The sequence below is a fragment of the Propithecus coquereli genome, unplaced genomic scaffold (assembly GCF_000956105.1).
Source record: "Propithecus coquereli isolate 6110/MARCELLA unplaced genomic scaffold, Pcoq_1.0 Scaffold66, whole genome shotgun sequence".
In the NCBI taxonomy this organism is placed as follows: Eukaryota; Metazoa; Chordata; class Mammalia; order Primates; family Indriidae; genus Propithecus; species Propithecus coquereli.
Window position 1 is genome coordinate 7788726 of NW_012152618.1, and position 20526 is coordinate 7809251.

General features: G+C 50.3%; 1 protein-coding gene across 1 annotated transcript in view; it reads right to left on the reverse strand.

The window, feature by feature from the left end:
* Positions 1–831: 831 nt before the first annotated feature.
* CAPN9 (calpain 9) overlaps positions 832–20526 on the reverse strand; it is a 47052-nt gene continuing 27357 nt past the window's right edge. The window contains exons 8-20 of the mRNA XM_012660378.1: positions 20381–20458; positions 18041–18201; positions 16873–17030; positions 16501–16709; positions 13960–13996; positions 12672–12752; positions 10264–10321; positions 8859–8923; positions 8298–8366; positions 7899–7977; positions 6563–6679; positions 3948–4006; positions 832–1167 (exon numbers count right to left, since the gene is read on the reverse strand). Coding sequence (XP_012515832.1) covers positions 1141–1167; positions 3948–4006; positions 6563–6679; positions 7899–7977; positions 8298–8366; positions 8859–8923; positions 10264–10321; positions 12672–12752; positions 13960–13996; positions 16501–16709; positions 16873–17030; positions 18041–18201; positions 20381–20458 — 1198 coding nt within the window. The 3' untranslated portion in view covers positions 832–1140. The remainder of the gene's footprint in view (positions 1168–3947; positions 4007–6562; positions 6680–7898; positions 7978–8297; positions 8367–8858; positions 8924–10263; positions 10322–12671; positions 12753–13959; positions 13997–16500; positions 16710–16872; positions 17031–18040; positions 18202–20380; positions 20459–20526) is intronic.

The window sequence follows — 20526 nt, forward strand, 5'->3', positions numbered from 1 at the left end:
CAAAGCCCCTTCCTTTTGCTTGTGAGCAAAGTTAGTGTTCATGACAGCTAACAACTCTTGTGGCAGCAGCATGAACCGGTAAGAGTGGGCACAGACTCAGCATGAGAGGTGCCATATGTGGCCGTGTGGTGTGCCCCACCACAGAGCCCTGGTCCCCAGCCTGCCCTGGACAGAGAGCTCCTGTCCTGCTTCCTCTGTGGGGCAGGTCCAGGGAAGGGCTGGGGAGTGAGGGATGAGATCATGGTGCCCTGGCATCTTTGACCATGAGTCAAGGACAGGGTTCTGATGAAGCTCCACTTCTAACTTGATCTTCATCCCAACCATTCTCTCCCCTTCCCTCTCAGCACGCTCTGCACCCCACCCCGCATCTGCCACAAGTACACCAGCAAGAATGTGGGATTTGGCATTTATTGAGCCAATATCTTATCGTGTTATTTCCCATTCTTCCAGGTCGGTGGGATTTTCCTGCTCAGTGTTGGTGAGCTATAGTGAGGCTCTGCCACTCTGTTCTCGGTGGGCATGAGTACAATCAAGTCTACCAGAGAAGAAGTAACATAGCATTTGGCTTTTCTGACCCAAAGGCTTTAGACACAAAGAACGTCTGGACTGGACAGAAACCGCCTTAGTCACCAACTCTGCTAGGAGGAGGCAGAGATTTTCATGTTGATCCACTCTTATCAGAGAGCATCTGGAATGTCCTGATGTCTTTCCCAATAATGAAACATGCTAATGATGCAGAAAATGCTTAATTATGACTTCATGCCTTTCCTCCCATCTCATTCCAAGTATGCATTTATAAAAACATTGTTTTATTAATAGTAAGGACGTCTGGGTGCAGTGATTGAAGCCGGGATTCTGTGCACTAGAACTCTGAGTGACAGTTTACGGGAGGACGGAGGGAAAGCAGAGGGAGGAGAAGTGAGCGAGGTCCGAACCTGGACATAAGGCACAGGGTGCCACCCGCCACCTCATGGCAGCAATTTTACAAAGAAGTAGCACAAATCAGAGAGTATGGCTGGGTCCATTTCATTCTTCCCAGATCAAGACGGGGAGAGGAGAGCGCTCTGGCTTGGTGGCTCCACCCGGGAGAAGTTCTCAAGTGCGAGGAGCTGCACAGGCTGAGTCCCCACCGGGGCAGCCTCAGATGTTCATGGTCAGGTTGATGAACTGGGAATAGAAAGAGAGAGATGAGGGCTTGTCCTTCCACACACCCCCCACCCCCGAGCCTCAGGGGTGACCTTAGTTTGTCTACATCACAAGAAATCTGCCATTTCATCGTTTTGCCTGCAAATCTGAACTCCCACCTCAACGGGAAAGCATTCTTAAGAAAATAAATGATAAATGCACATATAAGAATAACATCTATTGGATGTTGGGCAGGGGGAAGGGAGGAGGGGGGAGGAGGGGACGGGTATTTGCATACACAAAGAGTGCAATGCGCACCACCCGAAGGATGGACATATTTGAAACTCGGACTTGGCGGGGGGGCAAGGGCAACATACGTAACCTAAACATCTGTACCCCCATAATATGCTGAAATAAAAAAAAAAGAAAAGAAATGAATTCTTAGCACTTGGAGTTTTCTGCAGGTCTTGAGCCCTTCCTTAGTGTGCTCGTGTCTAGCACAGATGGTAAGACGGAGGGATGAGCAAATGTGCTTTCTGCCTTTCGAGAGCACAGCCTCACTGAGGCGCCTCAGGCAGGGTGGCATAGAGTGCTGTTTCCTCTTTAGTGAGGGGTCCCCTCACCTTTGGGACAGAGGTAACCCTCCATCCATCACAAGGGGCAGGGGAACAGGATCCGTGGTCGGGGCTCGTGACAGGCGAGCTGGTGGAGAAGAGGCACTGAATTCCTCAGTTCCTCTCCTGAGTGCAACCTGCCTTCTCCTTCCTGCCAGCTTGCTTGTCACAGCAAGGAGACTTGGGGGGAACACGATTACGTGGGATTTTTTTTTCTCTCCTCTCTCCCACCTTCCTGGGTACAGCATGTGCGGTGCAGGGGCCAGAGAAATGGGGGACACGCAGGCTCCTCCAGCAGAGGGACTGCAGGTGAGGCAACCTCAGCCAGGGAAAGCTCCCGTTGCTTCCTAGGTAGGGGGTGGGGTGGGAGGCCTTAAAACAGGAGTGCTCCAACTTGGCTGCACAGTGGACTCACCAGGGAGATTTAGAAAATATCAGTGCTTGGGTCCCATCCCCAGAGATTCAGAATTTAATCGGCCTGGGGTGTGGCTGGATCATCAGGACTGTTAGATCCTCCAGGTGATGCTAACGTGCAGCCAGAGGTGGGGATGGTGGGTTTAGGGGCAGAGAACACAAAGGTTTTCCCTGCTGTCTCAGAGAGGGATAGCTGTGGGCGGAGCAGGAGCTCTTTCCAGCCCCTACACCTGTGGGCACGGGGTTGGAAGTGATGACACCTTGAACCTGGAGCAGGTGAATTTTTCCTCCATGCTGCTGGCACCTGCGCCCGGGCTGGCCAGGAGGCCACAAACCTGTCCTCTCCCCTTTCCACCATGCACAAGGGGAACTGTCACACTTCCTTCATGCTTACTAGTGGCAAACTTTAAAGTACATGAGAAATAAAGGTGGGCCTAGGGGTCCCTTCTGGTTTTCATAATAGAATGGTTTGAGTATGCACATCTTTTTTGGGTGTTTTATACAGTCATCAGTCAAAGGAGTTATATTTATTGACTGCATCCTACAGGCTGCAGGCGAAAGAGAGCACTGCAGGGGAAACGTCCTGTTTCTGCTCTCCATGAAATTATGACACGTGCAGGCATCTGAGATGCGCACATGGGAAAATTAGAGAAAAGTCAACATAATAAATTGCCGGATTCTTTGACATTATTGTAAACCAAACTTTGGTGTGAGATTAAGGCCTAGATCTCTTCCTGCAAATGGGGAAACTGAGGCACGGAGCAGGCTGATCAGTCCAAATCAGAGTGCAAAAGAGGGGGGGAGATTCCACCCCCACCTAGGCCTTTTTATCTTGGAATAGCCAGTTAAATGTCCTCCAAACCCAAGGTTTCTACTGAGTTTGGGAATGAACTGATGTGAGCCGTGAGTGTGGAAGTGGGCAGAGATTGGGGAGGAGGCCTAGGCTGCCTGGCGTGAGCACGGGTAGGTTGAAGAGAAAGCAGAGCTGGACCGAAAGACACAGGGAGAGAAAGAAAAAAATGGGAAATAAAAATTATAGACACCATTGAAGGAAAGCATTCTACCATTTCCCCTTTGCCTTTGGGCAGGAGGATGTCGAGCCAGCGTTCTCGAACTTTATGGGCAGAGGAATCCTTGGGGTCCTTTTAAAAGGAGATTGTGATTCAGCGGGACTGGGGGGAGCCTGGCCCTCTGCGTTTCCGACAAGCTCTCTGGGCGATGTTCCCGCGACTGCTGGCCGTGGACCACCCTCTGGGCAGCAGGGTCAGCAATGATCCTCTGGGGAGAAGATTATCAAAATCCCCTGGAACGCTGCTTCCACGCCTCTGAAACCCTGATCCACACTCTCCCACCTCTGTCATCGTTGCCGTGACAGCCCCTGTAACGGGTTCAGTGTTGCATTTCTCAGGGCTTTTGATGCGCGTGCATGCATGCACACACACACGCATCATGGGAACCACGGGACAACGCGAGCAAGGGAGGTGGACAGGTCGGAAGCTGGAAGGCAGGGGTGCTGAGCTGTCCAGCTACGGGAGGACGAGGACAAGGCAGAGTTCGCTCCCTCACCCCATTCAAGTGACCAATCTCTCTGCTTCTGTTTCCCCCTCTGCAAAATGAGGATACTATTGGGACTTGGCTCACAGGATTACTGTAATGATTCAATTGATTACTAAATAAACAGTATTTCAAAACACACTAGCTAGTCTCTCCACTGAATGTTAACCCTCACATGAAATCGTGCGTTCAGAAACGTTTACGGAGCTTGGGCTCTGCCAGGCCCTGGCTTGGCCGTACCTCATTTATGTTGAGATGAATGAACTCCTTGTTCTTCGTGCTGAGAGCCTGGAACACCCCTGGTAGGAGAGACAGGAGAAAGGCATCCTTTAGAGACAGCCGCTCTAACAGATTTCCTTGTTTCCCCGCGACCGAAGGGCCTTTCTGTGGCGCCTGTGAGCGAGCTGCTCCCTCTGGCGGTAAACAAGGATGTTTGGGAGCAGCAGGAGGACCCCGGCTGGCAGAGGGGACTTCTGTCTACTGGAGGAAGCCTCTTCATTCCTGCAGCAAGCCAGTGGCCTTAGGAGTGGTAGCAGGTGCTGTCACCTGCAATATGCCAGTCAGCTGGCGAGCGGCTCCCGGGTCAGAAACATCTCCCCTGTCTTAACCCTTTGGGGGTTACAGACCCCTTGAAATCCATGGGCCCAGAAAAAAATGCACATGTGTGTAAAGTTTTGCATGGATCTGAAAACCGTTAAGTCTCTCTCTGAGAGTCCCATACGGGAAGGGGCTGTAGGTGCTCTCAGAGGGCAGGAGGGCCCAGTGGTGGCGTAGGAGAGAGAGCCGGCGCTGAGCTGGGTGCCGCGTCAGTGTGACCTGGGCAAGTTACTTTCCGCTCCGGCTTCAGTCTCCTCGCCTCGGCAGGACGAAGGCCAGCGGCCAACCTTGGCTTCTCTAGAGAACCACCGTGGGCATTTTAATGAGACAACCAAAGGGGCTGTCACCAAACGTAGGGAATGGAAGAGGCCCAACAGCCAAGGGGATGGGCCTTGTTTGGCTCCCGCGTCAACCCGGCAGCTGTAAAAGGTGACCTGGGAAATGTCAGCAGGGACCAGGCATTCAAGGACGTCGAGGATTTCCCGAGAATTTTGTCAGGCGTGCAAATGGCACGAGGCTGATGCTAAAAACAAGGCTATCCATCTGAGAGACTTACAGATGGAAGGACAGAATATCTGAGACCTTTAATTAAATACTTCAGGGGGAAACAGTATGTGTTGGGGAAACATAAGAAAAAAAATTAGCGAGATGATAATTGTTGAGGCTGGCGTAAAGCTCTGGAAATCGCCTGGGAATTTTTATAAATCCCGGTGCTGCGCGCCACCCCTGAGATTCTAATTTAACTGGTCTGTGGTGCAGCTCAGTCACGAAATTTCTTTAAGCAACCCTGAGGGATTGTAATGTGTAGCGAAGTTTGAGAGGCACTGGCGTGGGGTGTGTAGGGACCTATTACGATCCTTTCTATCTAAGTGGATGATTGAAAATTTCCATAATAAATAGTTAAAGTAACAGTAGGGTAAAGCTCAGGCCTTGGTAGTCGCAAAAGTTCTCCAGGTGCACGCGATGCGAGGCTCCCAGAGCAGACGGTGTTGAGCTTAAATGGCCTCGTCCCTAATATTCCTCCACTATGAGAGCAAGGTGAGAGCCATCCCTCTCCCACCCCAAACTGTGAAGGATTAGCTCTGGGGGGATTTAGAAAGGGAAAGAGCAATTGAGAGAAGAGAAACGATCAAATTTCACGATGCCTAGGGTCAGCTTTGGCCACCCTGTAAGTCTAATAAGTGATTCTCTTTCAGAAGGGGTCTTTCTAGACTGCACCTCTCACTAGCTACTGGTGTCCACCTAGAGAAAGCCCAGCCTCTTGGCTGGACATACAAGGCCCTTTGGGGCCCACTCACCTCTCTCCAAATCCCTCTCATCACTTCTTAGTCCACATATATTCACTGAGTGCCCAGTAAGTGCAGCTTCCTTAGAGCTCACAGTGCAGTGGAGACCTGCTTTACGAGGCAATTACAGTGTCCTGTCACCAAGGAAGTAGAGGGAGCCATTGCACGGTGTAACCAAGGATCACAGACCCTGCCTTTCCTTACCAAGTACCTCGAAGTGGCCTATCAAACATATTTTAGAAAATGCCAAGCAGGACCAGATACACAATTCGTGAGGTCCAGTGCAAAAGGGAAATGCAAGCCCCTTGTTCAAAAATTATTAAGACTCTCAAGATGGCAACACGAGAACATTAAACCAAGCATGGGGCACCCTTGGGGGCGCTGGTCCCTTCGCACCTGCACAGATGGTGAGCCTTGTAGCCATCTGGTGCTGAGTTCTAGGCCCTGGACACACTTCACTCAGCCTCACCTTCACAACCACCTGTAAGGGGAGGGGTGCATGTAATAATAGACTGCAAACTCTAAGGAGCACCTACACATTCTCTATTTTTGGTGTAACAAATCTCGTTTGCAATAACCGGGCCAATGTCTAGGGCTTACAGAGGCTGTGGGTTGGGGAAGGATGAGGATCTTCTGATTCTATATGCTACGATGAGATTTGACTTGAAATCAAACAGTTCCTGATATGAGGGACCCCTGACCCCCATCATCCTTCTGCAGAGATGCTCTGAATGCAAAAAGAGTGGCGATGATGAGGAATGCACTGCAGAGAAGACTCACACATCCTGCCCCTTGGCTAACCACACAGACACGGCTATTCACGGGATCCGACAATGGCTCTCTGTGGTCTGCCTTTGCCATAATTTTTGCCAGGTTGCTGCTTATGTGCCCGTGAAGGATGAGTGAAGATACCACACTAAGGTGAACTGTCACCCGGGGCTGAGGACAATCTCAGCCTCACCAGACACTTACGGCTAGCATTCTCCAGCCGGACCAGGCAGTTGAGGAAGTCGTCAAAACCCAGCTGGAGCTCCTCGTCCGCATACCTGAGCACGACCAGCTGCAGGAGGTGGCTGCTCAGCTGAAAGCCTGTGGGAGGAGTGGGGAGACCCAGGGTACCGCATCTGAGCCCCTAGGTGAGTCTGCACCTCCGGGGAAGCTCCCAGTCAGCTAGGAGGGAACTGACCAAGGGAGCCACTGTCCACTCTGCAAAACCTCTGTCCCCAGGCCCGGGGCCTCTGTCAGGTTCGAATGCGGTGTGGGAGTGTGTCTGTGTTGGCGGGGCAAGGGTGCTGGTGAACTCACAGAACACTTTTGGGATTTAATGGCTTCTGAGTTGAATGAGTTTGTGGTCTTGCTTTTGACACCAACATCATCCACAGGGTCTGGCTTTTCGGGAAGCTTCGTTTGAGGGAACTCAATGCTGGATGGTGTCTGAGCCCCACACTCATCCCCACGCCAGCCTCCCTCACGCTGTCTGGGCTCCCGGCCTGCACACGTCCCTGATGGGCCTTGGAGGATTCCAGCTGTGGCACCCACAGTAGGTGGATATTTCTCAAGGGCATTTTTAACCCAAACGTACTGGAGGCCCTAGAAACGTTTCTCGGAAGGGATGCACCTCCCACAGGGAAAGCTACTGTGCCAGGGGCAGCCTGGGGAGGGCGACCACGGCTGTGTGCACTGGACACTGAGTCACAGGGACTCAGACTGCCAAGGCGGTCATTGACCGAGGGCCAGAAATGCCACCTGGGGCCCACCCTGCATGAAGGGAGCAGGGTAGAAACTACAACAACGTCACCCAGTTTGGATGCAGAGTCTGCTGCTGTCAAAGCCAGGGACAGGCAGCAGAGGGAAGCATGGAGTCCCCATACTACAGGCACAGGGATGTCCTGTATCATCTGTGATAACAACCCTCTGAGAGCAGAAATTTGAGGTTTGGAAGCACTGGCTTGTCACCAGAGAGTCACGCATAGTTCTGCTGGGCCAGAAAACGTGGCCAGAGGCCAAGAGGCCCCTGGGGTGGGGATGGGGCAGGCCCAGTTCATTCTTAGTGGATACATTTAAAAAATTCCCGCTGATGTGCGAGGTGGTTTAAGAGCAGGGCCCCGGTGTGAGCAAGCGAGTCCTGGGTCTGAGTCCTGGCATTGCCACTCAAAGGGCTGTGACATCACGAAACATCAGCTCAGCTCAGAGGCCACCTCTGCGGCTGTGGGGAGAAGACCTTCCTTGCCACCTGCTTGGTTGCCCAAGGCAGCACCTGGGGCTGGCCGGGCACAGTCAGCTGCCTACGTCCCAGGCTTCTCTTTACCTGCGGCTCTCAGCGCAGTCCGCAGCTCGTAGGAGGACATGGTGCCGGACCTGTCAGCGTCGAACTGAAGGAAAAGGTTCTGCAGGGGAAACAGAGGCATTGACAAGGAGAGTGCTTGGAAGGCAACATCTATGGCAGTGACTTGTGACAGCCTGCCTGGGAGGAGTGACCCCCCAGGGGCCCTCCAGAAGAATTTGGTCTCTCTTTTGTCTTCCTGTTCATTTTGGGAGGAAGCCTGGCAGTACCACTTCTGTGAGTATCAGAATTATGTCATGATGTCTTCCCTTCTCCCCTCTTGGAACACAACTCCTCTGTCCTGCCGTACTTCAGCCTTTTAAAATCCCCTCTGCCCTAGGCTCGTGGGGCCCCCAGAAGCCAAGCCCTGTGCCGGTTACATACGATCCACTGCTTCAGCCTGTCCCAGAACACTTTGAAGTCCCCGAAATCCAGCTTCCCGCTGCCGCTGGTCTGTGCCACCCGGGTTAAGGGAGATCTGAGCAGCATTTCAACCTGAGGCTCTTCGTGGGACCTCGGCTTTGGGACTTCAGAGGGGGAGGGCTGATGGGCTGGCCTGGGTGACACAGACCTGGGGACCTAGGGAGGTGGTTCTAGTGACTAAACCACGAATCTCTGAAGAGGGGAAATGGCAGTGGGGCTTGCCGTGGTACCAGAAGTTTCACAAAAACAGAACTCTTGGTTCCATTGGATGGGACCCGAAAGTGGCAACAAGATCCCCAAGTCCCTTCGAAAACCCTGCCCCCACTGGACAGTCCTGTGCCTCTTTGATTCTGATCCAATTCTAGCACTGGGGCCCCTCAGCTTTTGGTTCTCTTCTGTGAAGACGACTATCCTGCTGGTTAAGGATGTCACGTTCTCAGAAAGTGTGCTAGGGAACATCACTCTCCCATACTTAAAGCCCAGCATTGATGTCTATTTCTGCGAAAGTACGTGGAAGGATACATCCATTAGGGAAATGATGTTTTTACAGGAGATCAGGCTTAGCTTCTTGAATTTGATGTTCTTTTCTGAAATCACACATGAAAGCTGAATTGAGTGGACCCCTGATAAGATGAATGTCCCCACCTGCTGAAAGCCCAACAGTGTGGCTAAACCTGGGGTGGTGGGGGCTGTGATGGGACTGCTCTCACGATGCTGCTGGGAGTAGAAGTTAACATGGCCTTTCAGAAGGAAAATTGGCAAAATGTGAAAAAAGTCATAAAAATGGGAATATTCTGTCATCCATTTATTCTAGTTTTAAGAATCCCAAGTAAAGAATTACACATGGAGTTTTTTTTTATCATCAGGCTATTTATAATGGCAAAAAATTTAGAAATAGCCAGTGGAAGGTCATGGCCAGTACACTGGGCTGTGTTCACACAATGGAGTATTACACAGCGCTTAGGAATCATGTTTTGAAGCATAGTTAATGACCCGGGGAAATGCTCATGAAAGTTAAGTTTAAAGGTAGCATTTAAAATTGTCAGAAAAATCTGGACACCCTTATGCTGCTGGTGGAAATGTACAGTAGTCACCATGCAAAACAACTGGGCAGTTCCTTAAAACATTAAACACAGAGTTACCATGTACCCCAACAATCCTCTTACCACATACCCAAGAGAAATGAAAACACGTTCCTACCCAGAAAACTTATACACGAATGTTCACAGCAGTGTTATTCAAAATAGCCAAAAACTGGCAACAATCTAAATGCCCATCAATGGATGAATGAATAAACAAAATGAGGAATATTCATGGAATGGAATATTATTTGCCTATAGAAAGGAACGAAACACTGATACATGCCACAGCATGGAGGAACCTCGAAAACATCACGCAAAGTGGAAGAAGACAGTCAGAAAGGGCCACATGTTGCGTGATTCCTTGTATAAGAGATGTTCAGAGTAGATAAATCAAATCTACAGCAACAGAAAGTAGACTGGCGGTTACCTGGGGTCGGGGGCAATGGGCAGTGACTACTAATGGATACAGGGTTTCTTCCTGGAGTGATGCAATGTTCTAAAATTGTTGATGTGTGTGTATACACGCAGACTACACATGACATACGCGTACAGATACACACACGTCGACAGTGGTGATTTATGGTGGTGAGATTATTGGTGATTTTTATCTTTGTCATTAGGCTTTTCTGCATTTTTTAGAATTTTCTACCATGAACTTTCATCATATTTGTAATCGGGAAACAAACGATGAAAGCTATTTTAAAGTCTACCTACAAGTCGGCCCCGGGAAGTGGGTCTGCGGCTCTGAGGAGAAGGAGGCCGGGGAAGGCTGGAGGGGACCCAGGCAGCGTAGTCACTCATCCCTCCATGGGGGCCCTGGGATCCCCAGTGGGTGCAGCACTTACTCTTTTGCAGCACGGCATTTAGAATATATTCAAGTTCCTCTGCTGTCACCTCCATGTCCTGTTGAAGCGGAGACAATTGCTTTTTATGGCCTATGGCACCTTTTTTGGAGTTTCTATCAGTTCTGAGCTTGACTTGTCTCCACTAACAGACTGGCCCTCAGGATCCTGCTGTGGGCAGAAGCGCCCGTCCCCTGTGTCGCTGCAGCTACATGGCTCAGTATGCCCCACGTTTCAGGGACAGGCCAGCCCAACCAGGCACGAGCCCAACTCTCCCAGGATAGGGCCCAGCCCAGGAAAGTGCATGGAAAATTGGGCAGGTCAAGACAGTACTTGCCCAACATTCTCGAGGATAAGAACTACTTGTGGAATTGTTCATACAGTTCTCCAGATAGTTCTAATGTTAGAGGAATTTTGGGAAAACAGGTCTGAGTTTCTGAGCCTCTGCACAGTAGAATCGACTGGAGAACTTCAAAAAATTTCCACATCTGGGGCTTGCCCCAGGGACCCCTCAAATCAGACCTGGGAATATGGCTCACAGATTGTTTTTCAAACCTAGAGGTTTATTTAGGTTTAAAAGTGGAGTGAATTTCAGAGTCACTAAATCTCAGCACCCACAGCACAGAAGCTTCTTGGAAATGCAGAGTCTCGGGCCTTCCCCAGGCCTCATGAGCCCCCACTTTTCTCCATCCCGCCCTGTGGTCCCCACATCTCCCTGCCCTACCTGTTTATTGCAGTGCCCGAAATGCTACCATCAGACATTCACCCCCAGGTTTAGGTATCACCCTAAACATGAGTTAGTTTATCAGGCTTATTTTATTTATGGCTCCAAGGGACCACCTAAGGCAGCAGTCCCCAACCTTTTTGGCACCAGGGACTGGTTTTATGGAAGACAGTTTTTCCACAGACAGGGGTGGGAGTGGGGAGGTGGAGCTCAGACAGTGATACGAGCAATGGGGAGCGGCTGTAAATACAGATGAAGTTTTGCTTGCTCACCTCCTGCTGTGTGGGGTCCCCATCCTCCGCCCCAGGCCCCTGCCCCATTCTTAAGTTTCACAGATGACAATTTTTCCACGGACTTGGGGGCAGAGGGTCCCAGTGAAGTTCTGAGGCCCTGTCTGTGGCCTGGGAGTTGGGGACTGCAGACCTAAGGGACAGTTTCTAGAAGGAGGCTGCCCCATCCCCCACCAGGGGAAGGAAGACCCTGGAGCTATATGAGGGCTCCATCCAGGTCCCCCAGGAGCACCAGGGCACCCAACAAAGAAGCTGAGCAGTAAAGAGGGCTGGGAATGAGCTAGGGGCCAAGGACAGAAAGCTGCAATTGAAGAGTGGCTTCCCTGGACATCTCCACCTTTGACCAGAGCAGAGACAAGATCCTAATGGCAGTGATTTGGGGGCAGAGTCCAAAGAAGCCACCTCTTCAAGGCTTTGTCTAGCCTCCCAAAGAAAGCATCTGGGCTGGACCTGAGCTCCTTTGGGCTCTCTTGCCCCATCAGCAGAGGCAGACTGGTGTTGCGGAAGGGATGCTGGGAACAAGGTGGTCTTTGGGCCTCCAATGACCAGTGTAGACTAAAAATAAAATCCTAACCCCCTGCCCCCTTGCTGATTGAATGGGCCCCTTCTTGGCCAAAGGGGACCTAAAAAAATCTTAAAGCTGAGTTCCTGGCCATGAAGAAAAGGGAGGTCAGATCTGTTTCCTTATACCTCCCTTTGGTAGTTTAGCTACTACAACTGACCAGCGTTAATGTTAAAATAGAGATCATGAGACCGACAAAACAGACTCTGTGTGGCAATAAGGTACTAAATTATAAACAAGATGCAAGGCCACATAAGGCAGAGGTTAAGTCACACATGTAGGCCATCAATTTGCTTGACAGATCACTTTGAGTCAGTAGATTGTGGCTTGTTCTATGATTAGCAGACTTCCTTACTTAACTTAAAGCATTCCTTTCTACTGATTCCAAACTTTTAGACAAAGCTTCATTTCTTTAACCAACTGCAAACAAAAAAGTCTCTGAACCCACCTATAACCTGTAAGCCCGCACTGCCCCTACTTTGAGATGTCCTGCCTTTTTGGGCCAAACCAATGTATACCTTCCAGGTATTGATTTATGATCTTACCTGCAATTCCTGTCCCTAAAATGTACAAAACCAAACTGTAGCCCGACTGCTTAGGGACCACTTACTCAAGGCTTCTTGGGTGTGGCTCCCTGGGCTGATGGTCACTCACGTTGGGCTCAGAATAAACCCCTTTAAGTTATTTTACAGAGTTTGGTTTTCTTCTGTTAATATCAGGGCTGGTGTTACGGTTCCAACATGCCTCAGAGAGCCACTGCTGACCAATCCCACGACTACAATCCTCTGCTGAGAGGCCAGGCCCAGTGGGGAGACGAAAGCCGGGCACACCCTACCTCACCAGCGACGTGTTCAAACAAAGCCCGAAACTGCTGCTCTTCCTCTGTCTCTTGGGCAGGTGGAGTTGGCTTTGGAGGCTGAAAAATAACCAAAGGAACTTGCACAAAAAGACACATAAAAAAGAAACCTGACAAAAATAGCAGAAAAGGGTGACATGGTCCTGTGCCCAGACCATGTCACCCTCTTGATGTGGTGTGCAGGAGTCTTGTAAAGGCTCTTTAGAAAGTGAGACCTAGGCCAGGTGCCGTGGCTCATGCCTGTAATCCTAGCACTCTGGGAGGCCGAGGTGGGAGGATCACTTGAGCCCAGGAGTTTGAGGTTGCTGTGAGCTATAATAACTTCACTGCACTCTAGCCGGGATGACAGAGCAAGACTCTGTCTTAAAAAAAAAAAGAAAGTGAGACTTCATCAGCTGGACTCACGGGGCCCTCCTGCCTTGCAAATGAGAAGGCTAAAGGAAGCCTGACCCCTGCCTAAGTTGGGGTCCTTGCCACGAGGTTGTCATGCTTCCCCCACTTCCTCTGTATTAGCTCTCACCACCTTGGATCGGAAGTACTTGCTTAATCATCAGTTTTGATAGGTGGTAAAATCTTTGAGGGCAGGAGTCTGTTTATAGTACCTGGCCCTGGGCCTGGGTTATGGAAAGAGCTCAGTAAATGTTTTGGGTGATTTGGGGGGAATTTTTGTGTTTTTTTGGCACCATTAAATAAACTGCATTCTAATACAGAACAGCAATTTTCTTTCTAAAAACAGGTCTCTGAGACCCTGGACACGTCAGACTGCTCTGGCCACCTCCCAGTACCTCTTGGGGGTCTTACAGCCCTTGGACAAGGACAAAACCAACCCTGTCTCTTCCTCCCCACACAGACACAGTATGTGGGAGACATAATGTGTTCCCCTGAGTCCACAGTAAAAGAATCCACCTGCCTCTCTCATTTTCTTTTTATTGATTATTTTTCTTAAATAAAATACATTTAGAAGATATGCCATCCCCTTCAGAAGCAGCAGCTGGCTCTCAGGTGGAGTTGGCAGCACAGAGAGATGAACCAATCAGAGCTTTACACCAAGTACCAACCTTGTTCCCATGCCAGCTTCCGCTGGGACTCGAAGGACACAGACTGGCACACACGAATCTTGGGCACCAGGAGGTTAGAATCACAGGTGCTTACCTGGTCGCACTAACCGTTTCCTGACCTTCACAGTTTTAAATGGCAGTGCGGTTAGAAGGAAGGTGCCCGCACCATCGGCGGAAACCTGTCCTCCACGCAGCACCGGGAGACTCACCTCAGGAAGGTCGATGTCTACGTTTCCATCCAGATCCCTGTAGGGGAGGAAAACGCACAGCCTCAGTTGCGGATTCACTTCTTATTGGGACCTGCGGCACTAAAGAGCCAGAGCTTTGGAAGGGTCTGTCCCACGGAAGCTCTTCTTGTTCAGTGCTGCTGACATTTCGCGGGTTTGCAGACCCCATGCACGGACACCCCCGCCCCTAATCGCTCAGACCTTGCCTGGCGTTCACATAAGAAGGAGACAAGGGTAGACACCACCAAAGAGAACGTGCAAGTTCTGGATGTATAGAACTAGAAGACGTTAAAGCAGCAGTAGCTCCCTCTTTCCTTGGTGCCCTTTAACAAGGGCTGCTGCTGACGTGCTATAGACAGGGCGGTTTCATTACGCACCTGCCCTGCACGAGCTCTGCGTCTGCGCATTCCCTGGACACCATTCATTCGGCCTGCTGAGTGGTAATCCCTGGGAGGGGGTGAGTTTTTAAAGATTTCAGAGTAAGTTGAGTCAGAACCCAAAAGACCACCCTTTGAAGCTGTTGGCCCTTCCCGGGGGAGGTAAATCCCTTATTCCACTGGAGGGTGGGGGAAGGCCAGGCGTTTGTGCATTTAGGTTTGGGAAAGAGAGGGAAAATGATGGAAACGTGTTCGTTTTGCTGTTCACATAGTTAGTGGTACCCGCGGTGTTTGGAGAGCAGTAATAGTAAAAGGAGCAGGCTTCAGCTTTTGCTGATGCTAAAAACATTTGGAGGAATCTAATCATATGGATTAAAACCTAAGCACTCCCAAAGAACTACTGATAGAAACTCAAAGGGAATACAAACAAACAAACGCTAAGACTGAACCAGGGTAGCCTCCTTCCCCTCCTCATCCCCACGGGCACACGCAGCACACGCAGCACAGTCCTTTGGAACTTCTGTTTGATCAGGTCCCTCGCAGAGAGCCAAACCAATGGAAAACAGAGCTTGGTGTGGGTTTTCTGCTGCCCAGCTGCAGAGCTGATTCTATGCTTATATCATAGCAGATTATCTCGTTCAGGGCAAGCCTGGGTATGGAGTTAGCTTTGCCATGTATAAGCCACCCTATAAATGCTGAGAACTTTGAATGCACCCCATTAATGGAACAGAGAACAGGAAGCACGGGACTGGCATAGGCTGTACTCTCTCTAGTTCTTGCCACCCGTGAGAGATGGCATCTGCATGGATCTCGCATGGGGTGTGCTGTGTGAACAGTTATTGGAAAATTCATCCTCAACTTATGCTGTATCTGGGAGAAGGCTGGAGAAAAATTCTCCGACAGAGTATTTAAATATTAAAGACTTTACTGCTTCTATTTAGCCATGAGAAAGAACCACGCCTTTGTAAATAACCTGGAAACCCAAGCAGAGTTTGTATATGGGAGTTTTCTGAATGCAGGCCTTCCACCCAGCTCTACCTCACCAAACAGGAGATAAAACTAGAGCAGGGGCCGGGCGCGGTGGCTCACGCCTGTAATCCTAGCTCTCTGGGAGGCCGAGGCGGGCGGATTGTTTGAGCTCAGGAGTTCGAAACCACCCTGAGCAAGAGCGAGACCCCGTCTCTACTAAAATTAGAAAGAAATTAATTGGACAACTAAAAATATATAGAAAAAATTAGCCGGGCATGGTGGCTCATGCCTGTAGTCCCAGCTACTCGGGAGGCTGAGGCAGGAGGATCACTTGAGCCCAGGAGTTTGAGGTTGCTGTGAGCTAGGATGATGCCACGGCACTCTAGCCCAGGCAACACAGTGAGACTCTGTCTCAAAAAAAAAAAAAAAAAAAAAAACTAGAGCAGGCCATGTGTTCACAGCTGTTCTTCTCTTGTTAACTCTTGTAGGTTGGTGCTTTGTTAGGGATTTATCTGCTTAAATACAGAATGAGTAGATTTTTACCATGCTCTGCAATCTTTAGAATACCATTGTTAGGGAAAGAAACAGATTCTTCTGTCCCGAACCATGGTTTCCCTCCACCACAGAGCAACCAGTGGAGAATGGGCAATAATGAGAAATCCTTTCCAAAGAAGTTACTCATACAAAATAATTTTGCTCAGACACAGCAAGGAAGAGCTGGCAGAATGTTGGGTATGTAAAATGATAGGCAGACTTAAAAACATTTATTTAAACCGGAGCTGAAAGAACATGTCATTCTTGGAATTTGCAGTAGCCACCCCCTTCATCGTGCACAGAATTAAGTCTACATGCAGCTCTTACTCCAGAAGCTTCTTGGTAATAGGGTCTGAAAAATGCAAGGCTCCACCCCAGGGTGTCTTGTGAGCGTGACTCTGGGACCAGGAGGAGAGAGTGACTTTTTTTTTTTTTAGTGGTTTGCTTGAGGGAGGGAAGAGCTGAGCTACAAGGGAAGTGTGCCCTGCTTTGCAAACAAGCCACCAACCTGTCCTGCTTTGTTTCTCAGGTAGATCGAGGAAAAGAGAAGAATGGGGTCTTGGCTCCAGCAGTCCCCAGGTGACTTCTGTGTGACTAAGCCACCAAATGAAGAGGGATTCTGAAACCTGTTCCCATGACTCACCGGGTAATGGCTTTCTTCTCCGAAAAGATTCTCAGACAGAAATCAGCTTCCTGATGGGGCTCGAAAGTGCTGGGGATCACGACGTACTCCCCAGGGGGCAGCCTGAAGCGGTCGGAGACCTCTCTCAGGTTGATGAAGGTTTTGCTCCGGGCCTGGGAAGCGTGGTATCTGAAGAAGTCCTTGTCCAGGTGTTGGTCTCTGCCAGGGCACTGCAACGGAAGAGTGGGGAGGGATCTCTAGGGAGGCCATTCGTCTCGGCTTTTCCGACACAGCTGGGGACTGGCCACTGCGTCTCAGGCATGAGGCCGAGGAGGAGCGGAGGATTTAGAACACAGACAGAGGACTCTGAGGTGCAGTTTGGTTGCCACCAACCTGGTAAATGGCATAGCCGATGGTCAACACGTCGGCACCAAATCTCTTGAGCTTCCTTCGGTCCTTCTGCATCAGGGCTACGAGGAAGGTGCACTCTTCCTGCCCCTCATCTCTTTCAGTGAGGGACAGTTTTATTTGTGGGTTGGTCCAAAAGGTATCTGCCATTAGAAAGAGGTACATTATCTTCCCTTCCTTTAAACAAACAAACACACACACGAAGGACACACACACACACCTGTCACCCAAACACGAGGAAATAGTTTCTTCTCCCCCTGCTCCGTTCAGACCTCTTGCTCTACTTTCTAGAAGCCCCAGTGAGAATGCAAGTGTCCTCGCTTTCATTTCTACCTTCTTTTGAACCATTTCCCACACAGCCTTTTGAAGACATTCTTTCTGGGTCTAGTCTACTCAAGTTTGTTCCAGCTTATTTTTTTTTCCATTGGTATTTTGAAGGAGAGTGTAGTGGACTTCGTCCTGCTAGCATCTATTTAATGATGGGTGACTTGAGTAGAATGAACCTCACTCCCAGCTCCAAGGGCGAACTCTGACTGGTCCACATCAGCCCCTCTTGCCACAGAGCACTGGAACAAAGCTAATTGGCCCACTGCATGCACCAGCAATACTGGTTCAAGGAATTTCCAATTAGAGGGAAGGGAGGACTTTTGTTTGATGACCCCTAGGAGCTCTTGCTGTTCATGTGAATGAACCTCAGGAAACCCTAAATGCTGCCGGCAGCCTTCCTGTGATAACAAAGAAAGCCAGAGGCAGGAAGAAGTCAATGCAGAAAAGAAGGCGGAGCAGAGTATTACCAAGAAATGAAGCCAGAGCCCTAATAGAACTGTGCCTGAATCCCACCCTGCTTTTCCTCTGAGCTTTTCAATTATGTAGGACAATAAATCGTTTTTATTGCTAAACTGGGGTAAGTTGTGTTTCTATTATTTGTAATAGAAAATAACCTAAGTGGTAAAACAAAGGAGTTTCCTTGAGCAATTCTTATTCAATTACCTACTAAATCTCTGCAGCCTTCTTTTCCTAGTGGTTTTTGGAATCCTACTGTCTGAGTTTATGTTTCAGGTTTTCCTGAGGGTCCTGGACCGGATCCTTTGATGTCTCCGGCTTAGACTGGACACTGGGGAATGGCAGAAAGAGTGACAGACAGACTACCTACCCAGGAAATTGCGGCAGCCCCCGGCCGTGGAGCCCCGGACCCAGCTCCCCTGATGGACCGTCACCTCCCATTTGTGGACAGCATCCTCCTCCAGGGCGTCGGGAGTGAGGTTGCAGATCTCCACTTTGTCAAAATGGGCCTTGAAATCCTTAAATGCCATCCTGTAACAAAGCAGAGAGACACAATACACGGGGGGTCGACAGCGATGGCATCAAGCATCCGTCCATCCATCCATCCATTCAATCATCTAACCCCTGTACTCAAGGAGTGGGGAGGCCTCATGGTGTGGGAGATAGAAATTTTTTTAAAAAAGGTAAAATAAAGGTGAAAAATGTTGTAAAAATGTAAAAATATATGTTGATTGTATATGATAATAGCTACAAAGAAAAGTCAAATTGGGCTGAAGGACAGGAGTGTAGAGGTGGGTGTTAGTTTAAGCAGGGAGGTAAGAGAAGGCCTTACTGATGCAGCCCGTTGTGAGTGGGGACCTGAAGTACCAGGTACTGGGCGGAGCAGCTCTCCAAGGGTTCCAGCAGATGCACAGCAAGGGCCTGAGGCAGACAGGTGCTTGATGTGCTCGTGGAACACCAAGAAGGCCATTGAGGCTGGCATGAAGCATCAGTAAGGGATCTTGTCTGGATGAGATCCAGGGGTAAGGGTGGGTCAGGTAGGTATAAGGACTTTGGCTTTGATTCTGGGAAGATCAAGAACCACTGGAAGGTGTGACACAGAATGACATGATCTATAGCTGCTGTGTTGAGAACAGACATCAGGGGCCCAGGTAGCAGCAGAGAGACAGCCAGGAAGTTAGTGCCATCATCCAGGTGAGACATAAGGATGGCTCAGTCCAGGCTGGTGGCAGGGGAGGTGGGGAACAGAGGCCAGATTTGAGACATTTTCTGAAGGTAAATCCTACAGGGTTTGCTGACAGACAGGATGTAGGGAACGAGAGAAAGAAAGGAGTCAAGATGTTCGGTTTGAGCCACTGGAAGGACAGAGACGGGGCAGGCTGTGGTGGAGAAGTTTGGGAGGGAAGCTTGGGGGTGCAGGTCTGGACACGTTCATCTGAGACACCTGTTAGGTATCCAAGGGGAGGTGCCGAGTAGACAGCTGAATTCCCCGGAATTCCAGGGAAAGGGGCCAAAGACAGAAACCTGGGAATTATCCATGTAAAGATGGTCTTTAAAGTCACAAGACCGGATGAAATCACCTAAAGAGTGGGAGAAGATAGTGAGGAGCTTTGGGGCACCTCAACGGGAACAGGTCAGGGGGATGAGGAGGGGCCAGGACGTTGAGAAGGAGCCCTGGGAAGGAGGAGGACCACCAGAGCATGAGTTCTCTGCAATCCGGGGAGCACAGTGCCAGCGTGTCTCATGCTGCTGACGGATGAAGATGATTAGATGTGGCCAAGCGAGAGTCAGTGGTGTCCGGGCGAGAGCAGGGTGGATGGGGCCACCCACAGTGGAGTGGAGTCGGGAGAGCAGGGAGGAGAGGAGGGGCTGGATCAGTCATGTGAATGGGTCAAGAGAGGCTTTCTTTTCCCCCTTGAAGGTAGGAGAAATGATAGCATTGGAACACTGAGGTGGGTGATTCGGAAGATAGGGGAATTCGTAAGTAAGGGGAGAGCAGGGAGTTGCAAGGGTCACGCCTGAGAGGGGGTGAAAGATGGAAAGAGACTGGAAGGGGCTTCGGAGTCCAGACTCTGGGAGGAAGGGCTCTACGCACGGAGTGCCGGCCACACGGCACAGGCCCCCGTGCGGTTTCGGGCCCGGCATCAGGGGCAGAGGGGTAGGCAGTGGGCCATCCACAGGGACGCTCTTCTCTGCTGAGCCTCCCGCTCTGGATTTCTCAGTTTCCTCTACCTGACTTCTTCTGTGCTACACCTCCCCTCTACTCGCTTGTTTCCTCCCCACTTCGGTCTGTATTTTCAGGTACTCTCAGGGAAGCTGCCTTCAAAAGCCCCTGCCACCACGTTGGGCACAGAGGGCATGGACCCTGTGGGCAGCAGGGCTGTCTTAAAGTTCACTATGCAAATGCGGGTGGCAGAGGGCTCAGAGGAGGGATGCTGGGATGGAGACCAGGGCTCTGCCCTACATTGCCTGGACTACACTAACTCCCTCGAGACTCAGACAAACCTAGAGAAGGGGTGAGTCCCTGCCAAAGCATGATTGAGATTAAATTTCCTGTCAACCAAGGTGGATAGGAGGGGTTTGAGGCAGATGTATTCGATCTGCCAAAAAAAGAACGAAAGAGACGTGGTGCTCCTTATGCCCCAGGGGCACGGGGCTCACAGCTGTTACGCAGTTAATACAAAGGTGAAAGCAGAGACGGGCACTGTACCAGAATTCCCCGTCATCGAGAGCAGCGTGACACAGGCGCTTCTGCTCAGCTGGGCTGACGGAAAGCCACTCGGGAGAACTAGGAGGAAACAAAGTTGGCGTTTAGGCAGAGGTCGCGAAGAGCAACACTGGCCTTGGTGCGGGGGG